Source organism: Spinacia oleracea, chromosome 6 (assembly GCF_020520425.1).
Source record: "Spinacia oleracea cultivar Varoflay chromosome 6, BTI_SOV_V1, whole genome shotgun sequence".
Lineage (NCBI taxonomy): Eukaryota > Viridiplantae > Streptophyta > Magnoliopsida > Caryophyllales > Amaranthaceae > Spinacia > Spinacia oleracea.
The window spans coordinates 477,179-487,348 of NC_079492.1; the positions used below are offsets into that span (position 1 = coordinate 477,179).

The 10,170-nt window shown below is 41.2% G+C and overlaps 1 protein-coding gene across 1 annotated transcript; it reads left to right on the top strand.

The window, feature by feature from the left end:
• The first annotated feature begins 7,606 nt into the window (after positions 1 to 7,606).
• On the top strand, positions 7,607 to 9,689 carry LOC130462500 (uncharacterized). Its single transcript, XM_056830842.1, has 3 exons — positions 7,607 to 7,885; positions 9,122 to 9,571; positions 9,654 to 9,689. Exons 1-3 carry the CDS (start codon positions 7,607 to 7,609, stop codon positions 9,687 to 9,689), a joined length of 765 nt encoding a protein of 254 aa, XP_056686820.1.
• Positions 9,690 to 10,170: the final 481 nt, after the last annotated feature.

A 10,170-nucleotide genomic window follows, 5' to 3' on the forward strand; every position in this document is an offset into this window, starting at 1 on the left:
TTAAGGGTAATTGGGTCGTTATAGTACATATTTATGCAAAAATGACATTTTCGAACCCAACTTTGAACCAAAGAACCTAAGGAATGTTTTCAAACTTATTACATGTCTCATATGCATAGTTATAACTTTCTAAGCCTCGTAATAATCTATTATTCCACATTTAAGGGTAATTGGGTCGTTATAATACATATTTAGGCAAAAATGACATTTTCGAACCCAACTTTGAACCAAAGAACCTAAGGAATGTTTTCAAACTTATTACATGTCTCATATGCATAGTTATAACTTTCTAAGCCTCATAATAATCTATTATTCCACATTTAAGGGTAATTGGGTCGTTATAGTACATATTTAGGCAAAAATGACATTTTCGAACCCAACTTTTAACTAATCTACAAATTAACTTGGTGAAAAAATAGTTGCCAAAATAGTACCTATCTCACTATTTCTCTTTTTCAACATAAAATCCTTCATCATGATCTCGGCGTGTATAACTCATGTCAACATCGTCAATCATTTGAGGGATATGCCAGGAGGAAGGTGGAATCTCATTAAACTGCTCATCATACTCTTCTTCATCATCTACATCCTCAACGCCAAGTATTCTTCTTTTGCCTTCCAGAACAACTGACCAACTACGATCGGCAGGGTCAACCATGTAAAAGATTTGTTTTGCCTGTGATGCTAATATGAAAGGATCTGCAAGATGCCCAACTCGACTAAAGTTTACAAGTGTCAGGTACCCATGTTCATCCTTTTTGACACCGCGACTAATATCAACCCACTTGCACCGGAATAGAGGAATCTTAAAATACTTATATTCCAACTCTAATATTTCTTCAATGACTCCATAGTAAGAGTTCGTCTTATCTACAAGTGTTCTATCTTTTACACTAGCATACTCTGAAGACAAACATATAGCCGTAACACCACTATTTTGCATCGTCGTTTTGTCATCTTGTCGCTTCGTGTAAAAAGAATAGCCATTGATGTCGTACCCCTCATAAGATATGACTTGACATTTAGGACCATATGCCAACCATCTCACCATGTCAGATACCTCATTAGGCGTGTCGGAAAATTGATCCATCACTCGACGCTTGAACCATGTGAGGAATGAACGATTATGCTCTTTTATCAGTTGAGGACCATTTTTTGAAGGATATTGCTCTCTAAGAAAGTTCATGTGCTCAGCCACGTATGGATGGACTTCACTAAGACTTTGCACCACAAACAGCTCAACCTTACACATCATTTCAGAACTGATTGATATCCTTTTCTTGCCAATTGTACCTTGACCCCCAAGTCTCCCATCATGTCTAGACTTTGGTACTCCGACTTCTTTCAAACGTGCCATATATTGAGAAACCCATGCAGCAACTTCCTCCGCGACGGTTCGTTGGACAATACTAGCTTCAGGTTTGGCCGGATTCATCACTCTATTTTTCAAGGTACCCATTTCCCGTTCAAAGGGATACATGTACCTCATACAAACTGGCCCACAAAGCTTAATTTCACGAACAAGATGAATAATCAAATGAGGCATCATGTCAAAGAATGATGGCGGAAAATAGTTTTCAAACCGACACATGGTCTCAAGTACATCAGCCTGCAAATCATCCAGTATTGTTGGATTGATCACCTTGCTACAAATTGTGTTGAAAAAGAAACACAATCTTGTAATGGTATACCTCACTTGTGGCGGCAATATCCCTCGAATTGCAACCGGCAGCAATTGTTGCATCAACACGTGACAATCATGAGATTTCATTCCAACTAATTTCAAGTCAGACATGGACAAAAGTCTACGAAAATTTGAAGAGTAACCAGCAGGGACCTTTAAGCCATGCAAAGACTCACAAAAGCTAACTTTCTCCTTTTTAGACAAGGTGAAACAAGCTGGGGGAAGGTACCAGCGTTTTCCCCTTTCTTGAGGTGCCAACTCGGAGCGACCCATAGCAGCCATATCTTGTCTAACTTTAGGCCCATCCTTCGTTTTCCCTTGCATATTCAACAATGTCCCAACAATGGCATCACAAACATTTTTCTCAATATGCATTACATCCAAACAATGCCTAACTTCCAAATCTCTCCAATATGGGAGATCCCAAAAGATAGACCTCTTCTTGTAACCACCACTTGGCTGACCTTTATAAGGCTTACCAAACTCTGTCTCAATGTCTTTAACCCGTTCATAAACCTCACACGCACATAAGGGGGCAGGAGCTTCTCTCATCTCCAATTCTCCATTAAAAGCTTCCTTCTCTTTTCGAAATGGATGATCTTCAGGAAGATACATCCGGTAATCCATGTACACATCTTTCCCACAAAATTTTAGGCGCCTCGAGACCAAATCATCATGACAAACTGGACATGCCTTCTTTCCCTTTACAGAATACCCTGACAAATTTCCATAAGCCGGGAAATCATTTATCGTACAAAAAATCATGGCACGTAAAGTGAAATTGGTTTTGGTGTATGCATCAAACATCAACACCCCTTCATCCCACAACAATTTCAAATCTTCAATGAGTGGCTCTAGATACACATCTATGTCATTTCCGGGTTGTTTAGGCCCAGAGATTAAGAGCGACAACATGATGTATCTAGGCTTCATGCATAACCAAGGAGGCAAATTGTATATGGTGAGAAGAACCGGCCAAGTGCTATATTGGGTACTAAGTGTCCCAAATGGGTTCATTCCATCCGTGCAAAGACCAAGCCTGAGATTCCGAACTTCTTCCCTAAAGACCTTGTACTTTCGATCAATGTTCCTCCATTGTGGAGAATCAGCAGGATGCCTCATTAACCCATCTTTCTTCCTCCCTTCGGCATGCCACCTCAAGAGTTTTGCAGTTTTCTCTTCTGAGAAAAGGCGCTTAAATCTTGGTATAATTGGAAGATACCAAAGCACCTTAGCCGGAGAAGGTTTCTTCTTAGTTGATGTTGCATCATTCTCCACGATCTTGTAACGGGACAATCCGCATCTTGGACACTCATGCAGATTTGCATACTGCTTTCGATACAACACGCAATCATTTGGACACGCGTGTATCTTCTCATAATCCATACCCAAAGGACACATAAGCTTCTGGGCCTCATAGTTAGACCTTAGAAGTTTGTTTCCTTCAGGAAGATTACCAGACGTGGCCTCCAAAAACTGTGAAAAACTCTTGTTGGTCCAACCGTTTTCCACCTTTAAGTTGAAATATTCGATGACGGCACCAAGTACAGTTTGTGTAGAACCAGGATATAATGGTGTTGCGGAAGCTTTGATTATACTATCATACATATGGGGACGCTCAACGAAATGATGGTCTTCCACATCATGCATCATATCATCTATCCTATCTTTCTCCTCTTCTTCCTCACTTTCAACACCAATATCATCCTCAATTTCATTATCATCACCATTATCACAATGATTATGCTGACTCGAGCTCGGCATACTAGAACTTGCCCCATGATCTATGCTCTCACCATGCCATGTCCACGTCGTGTAGTTACCCTTAAAACCGCGACGAACTATGTGATCAACAATATCATCAATATCCCGATACCCCCTTGAATTATTGCAATCACAATAAGGACACAGAATTAAACTTGATTCATGTTCTGATTGATGTTTCAAGGCAACCTTAATGAACTCTTGAATCCCTTGTAAGAACCTTGTAGAAAATCGTTTACTACCATACATCCAACTCCGATCCATTTTCAACCACTAGACCAAATTTTGTCAAAGGTTAGAATATAAACTAGGCTATTCATATCATTATAAATCCAAAATTTTGTAGCAAACCCAAAACATGATTTCATATATCACCTAAATTCATTTCATACCCAAAACTTCATTTCATAACTTTTAATTCAACAAAACCTAACAACTAAAATTCAACAAAACCTAAATCCTAAAATGTACCCAATTAAAATTCAACTAAAATTCAACAAAACCTACAACTAAAATTCAACAAAACCTAAATCCTAAAATGTACCCAATTAAAATTCAACAAATAATATCAACCATTAAAATTCAATTATAATGCATAATTAAAATTCAATTATAATGTCCACAATTAAAATTAAAATGCACAATTAAAATTCAATAAATATCAAAATTAAAATTCAATACCTAAGAGAGGAGAGACTACAATGAACAAGGGCGGCTGAGTGGGCGGCGGCGTGAAGGAGTGAGTGGCCGTGGGCGGCAGGAGTGAGTGTGTGGGCGGCGGCTCTAAAAAGGGAGTACAGCAAGAAGGAGTGAAGCAGTGAAGTGCAGCGCAGTGAAGGGGCAGCGCAGTGAAGAAACGGCGGAAGGCACGGAAGGCGGCAGTGAAGCAACGACGGCAGGGTGAAGCCGCCGGTGAGACTCTAGCAGTGTTGGTGTTGGTTTCGTTTGGGAGTGAAGCAGTGTTGGTTGTTTGTCGAGCAAAACCTAAGTCAGAATGAAGCTTGAAAGCAATTAAGCGTGAGCGCGAATTCGAAAAAAAAAAATCAAAACACATTTGCGTCGCAGCTTTGTTAAACTGCGACGCAAATGACTCTAGGATGCCCCCCAGAGTCATTTGCGTCGCAGATTAGTAAATCTGCGACGCACTTGATTGAGTTAATTGCGTCGCAGTTTTACTAATCTGCGACGCAAATGACTCTGGGGGGCATCCTAGAGTCATTTGCGTCGCAGTTTAATGAAGCTGCGACGCAAATGACTAAATTTTATGCTAAAATTTGTCATTTGCGTCACATGTTCAGAATGGCGTGGCAAATGCGGGGATGCAAATAAGCCTTTTTCCACTAGTGGAACTTGCCTCTTAGTTCGGCCGAACTTCATTTATGTTCGGCCGAACCTGCTGCCAGCGCTGAGCCACTTTTCGGGACTATTTAAAGCATTTTAGGAGCTTTTAGAAAACCTAATTTTTTACAAAAGTAGTTTGAAATTAATTTTAGAGAGAGAAAGGAGGAGAACTTCATTCATTGCTCATTGTATTGCTTGGGATTCACTCTAATCTTGGATTTTGAAGCTTCATTGTAAAAATTCTCAACTCTTATTTCTATTTAATGTCATTAATTTCTGATTTTTCTTCTTTGTCTCTTATTTTTCTCATTAATCAAAAACCCCAAAAATAGGCACTTTTATATTGTTTCAATATTTTTCCTAATCCTTTATGATTAGACTTATTAGTTTCCTTGCTAATCTCTTGAGATTTGGTGATTTTGATTGTATTGTGGATGATGGTTTTGCCTATAGATTTGATTCCCATGATGAAACTAGCTTGAACTCTTTGGTTAGGGACTTTTCCTTTGATTATTCGGAAATGCATACTTCCATTGAATTCATCATGTTGAAATTTGTAGTCAAGTCCATGAGTGAGTAGTTCCCATCTAGGGATTTGGGTGTAGCCTAGGGTTTTCATGTGTGGGGTTTTAAGGTAGGATTTGCTAGTTTTGCAATTAAATGCATAAGTTGGGGGGTCCTCGTTGCTTGCTTGGTTAGAAGTAACTTTGCTTGGTCAATGGAACGCGATGCATTGATTTGGCATGGGATTGTAAGTCATTGCATTGTATGATTTCGATCGGAATTATTTTGATTAGTTCTTAGGCTTTGGGTTGATTGGGGAAGCATGATTCGTTGCTTGAGGATTTTAAAGATCGATTCCCCTTTCAATTTGTCTTTGCAAGTTTAGTTAATCCCCAAATCCTTATTTTCTCCATTGCATGTATCCCTTGGTGAATCCCAATCCCCTAGTGTTTTTAATCCTTGTTTAACATTTTAATCGCTTAGTTTGAATTTTCTTTTTTTTCAACAACCAATCCCTTTTCGAATTAGCTTATGCTAGCATTTCTAGCTACGGAACTCGCAATTCCCTGTGGATATCGACCCTTTGCTTGCCACTCTACTTGATTCTTGTGGTTAGTTTAGGTATTTAAGTTGATTTAGGTGTAAGACTAGTAACGACCTAGTTTTTCCCTTTATCAAATTGGCGCCGTTGCCGGGGAATTGCGGCTAATTTTAGTAGCTTTTAGTGTATAAGTCTAGTTCTTTTAATTGCTTTCTTTTTTTTCTTTTTGATTGTCAATGCTAATGTTTGCTTGAGTGTGCATGCCAAGAATTCCTAGAGCATCTCCCGTTATTCCTCAAGATCCGGAAATTGAGCGGACATTTCGTGCTAGGCGTCGAAGCTTGCAACGAGCATCTAACAACATAGATCATCAAGAGGAACCCATTTTTCCTTTTGAGCACGAGGAACTAGAATATTCGGACGGAGAGACGGAAAGTCTCCGATCTTTCAAGAGTAGTTCAAGTGATACATTTCATATGGCGCATGATTTGAGGAGTTATGGTGCCCCCGGGGCCTATGAGGCAAAAAGTGCCATCTCACTTCCGGCATTGGAGGCTACCGATTTTGAGTTACGGCCCGCACTTATTGGGATGGTTCAAAGGAGCCAATTTACCGGGTCGAGACTTGAGAGTCCAAGGGAGCATCTAAAGACTTTTGTCGATTATTTCTCCACGGTGAAACACAATGGGGTAACCCAAGAATACATTCGAATGGCACTCTTCAAGTTCTCTTTGATCGGTAATGCAAGAAAGTGGCTCGATGACCTCAAGCTAAACTCATTTACCTCTTGGAATCAGGTGACGGAGGCATTCATCAACAAATATAGTAGCCCCGCAGAAACCGCGGACTATCGGTCCAAGATGATGACATTCAAGGAAAGGACCGATGAAACCCTTCAAGAGTCATGGGAAAGATTTAATGAGCTTCTTCGGCAATGCCCACATCATGGCATAGAGATGGGGGTGCTTCTCCATTGCTTCTACCACGGACTTTCTAAGGCTTCTAGGACGGCCCTAGATGCAGGAGCCGGGGGGCCAATCATGAAGAAGAGCTTAGAAGAAGGTTTTGACATCATTGATGATGTGGTCGGAAATTGTGAAGATTGGAATGATGATAGAAGAGAATGTGACAAGAAAGGAGGAAGGTACGACCTTGAGCCGATCCATGCTTTGAGCACCAAGTTTGATGCTCTCGTTACACAACTTCAAAGGTCGAATTCTATCGCTTCTTGTCCTTCTACTCCCCAATCCCCTTCTAGTGTGATGTCTTGTGCTTTGTCTTGCGATTATTGTGGTTCATTTGAGCATCCCTCTTCATATTGCTATCCTTTCGACCAACCCATGGAACAAGTTAATGCTTTTAATAATGCAAACAACCAACGGTTTGATCCTTAATCCAACACCTATAACCCCGGTTGGAGGCACAACCCAAGGTTTAGTTGGAAGGATGATCAAACCCAAGGTCAAAACAAATTTCAAAACCATGGGAATGGTCGAAATCAAGGCAACTATGAGGGTGGAAGTTCAAGCTATTATGGGGGTTCAAGGAATCAAAACCATGGCCAAAATTTTCAAAATCAAGGCCAACCTTCAAACTTCCAAAGACCACCACCACCACAAAACTATCAAAGTCAAGGGAGTTACCAAGGTCAATCCCCTTATTCTTCTCAATTTCAAAAGCCACCTCCACCACAAAGCTTTCAAAATCCTCCTCCCGGTTTTCAAAGACCACTCCTCAATGCCCCACCTCCTTAAGAGTCAAATATTGAAACAATGTTGAAAACTTTCATGACTCAAGTCAACCAAAAGTTTGATTCCATGGCCACCCATAATAAAATGCTTGAAACACAAATTGCGCAATTGTCATCCTCTAATGCTTCAAGAGTTCCCGGTTCTTTGCCTCCTCAAGGGGTAAGTCCCGGTGAGACCCATCAAGCTAATGCTATTGTGACAAGAAGTGGGAAAAACCTTGTGAATTCAACTACTAAGAGTCCAACTCAAGGAGAGAGTGAGCCCATTGATGAAAGTGAGCCTATTGTCGATACCACCATAGTGTTAGGTTATGATACATATGATATTACATAAATCATGCGGAAACAACCATTAACCCAGGAATACATATTATTTACACATAATCATATAGCATAATTTAGATGCATACTCTTTGTTGCGTGCCCTCCCTAGCTGCGCCCGAACCGAACAAGAACAAGTCTTTAGGACTCCAAGTGTCGTCCCTCCGTAGATAGTCCACAGCACGTCCGGATCCGCCTTAAGATTGACCAACTAGAATCGCCCTTAAGGTACTAGAATTTTCGGCACTTTTGAGCAAGATGTGTGGCTGAATTTTTCTCTCAAAAACTCACTTTGAATACTTTGAAACTCGTCATAAATTGTGAACCCAGGCCACATATTTATAGGGTTATGGAATGGGAATTGGAATCCTATTCAGATACAAATTAATTAAACCTAGAATCCTACAAGAACTCTAATTTAATTATTTTATCAAATAGAATTAGGAATTTAATCATTAACCGAACTCTGCACGTTTTAGGAAACGTGCACGAACACAAACACTTACGCACACACACACGGCAGCCTCGATGGGCCGCCCATGCGTGCGTGCGAGCAGCAGCCCACGCAGCGAGGCCTGCGCGAGCCACAAGCCCACGCAAGCACCCGCGCGCGCTGCGCGCGCTGTGCGCGCTGCCACAGCCTCCTGGGCCTGGCCTTGCGCTGGGCCTGGCGTGGCTGTTTGCGTGGCGCGCTTGGCTTGCTGGGCGATGGCCTGGCTTCGTGCTGGGCCCTCGTCTGGCAGGCCTCGTTCGATGCTTATTCGTACGATACGCTTCCGATTAAATTTCCGATTCCGGAATTCATTTCCGATACGAACAATATTTAACATTTCCGGTAATATCATCGTTTCCGGAGTATTCATTTCTTGCCTGTGACGATCTCAGCTCCCACTGAAACCAAGATCCGTCGATTCCGAATATCCATAGATAGAGTATTTAATGCCATTAAATACTTGATCCGTTTACGTACTATTTGTGTGACCCTACGAGTTCAGTCAAGAGTAAGCTGTGGATTAATATCATTAATTCCACTTGAACTGAAGCGGCCTCTAGCTAGGCATTCAGCTCACTTGATCTCACTGAATTATTAACTTGTTAATTAATACTGAACCGCATTTATTAGACTTATCATAGAATGCATGCTTGGATCAAGGGCATTATTTCCTTCACATAGATGAGGAAGAGGTTGTGGTGAGTGAACCAATGGTTGTTGAAGTTCCAAAGAGAGTACGTGGTCCCTCCTTACAAGCCCAAATTGCCTTTCCCATCTGGTTTTGCCGGAGCTAACCTCGATGATCAATTTGCAAAATTCCAAGAAGTCCTCAAGAACCTCTATGTGAACATTCCTTTTGCCGAAGCCCTTAGGCAAATGCCTACTTATGCCAAGTTTTTGAAGGAGATTCTAACCAAGAAGAGGGTTGTGGATGTGGTTGAGACTATTACCCTACCCGAAAGTTGTAGTGCCATTATCCAAAACAAGTTGCCCACCAAATTGAAAGATCCCGGGAGTTTTTCCATCCCTTGTGCAATTGGGGAACTTGTCATAGATAAAGCCCTATGTGATTTAGGAGCAAGTGTGAGTGTAATGCCATTCTCTATTTTTCAAAGGTTGAATGTGGGAGAGTTGAAGCCTACCCAAGTGTCCCTCCAATTAGCCGACCGTTCGGTAAAGCTTCCATTAGGAAAAGTATAGGATGTGCCTATGAGGATCGGGAAGTTCTTTATTCCTGTTGATTTTGTGGTCTTAGAAATGGAGGAGGACCCCAATGTCTCAATCATCTTAGGATGACCCTTCCTTGCCACCGCGGGAGCAATCATAGATGTGAGAGGTGGTAGATTATCCCTTAGTGTTGGGGATGAGAAAATTGAGTTTCAACTTAACCAAATCATGAGATGCCCTTCACACATGGATGATTGTAAAAGAATTGATATCCTTGATGAAATTGTCAATGAGTCTATGAGCATGCATATGCATTCTACTAACGATGTTCTTGAGTATGTTCTTGTGCATGATTCCAATGTAAGCAATGCCACCATGGAGACTCATGAGATGCTTTTAGCTTTGGATTGTGAAGAACCCTTGGTGTCCGATGAGGCCACCAAGGAGGTAAGCAAGCTTGAACTCAATCCCCTCCCCTCTACTCTCAAATATGCTTACCTCGATGATGCAAGTCCGGTAATTGTCAATGCTAACTCAATGATGAAGGGCTTTCCAAACTCTCGAACGTTTTGAGAAAACATAAAAAAACATTGGGTATAGCATTG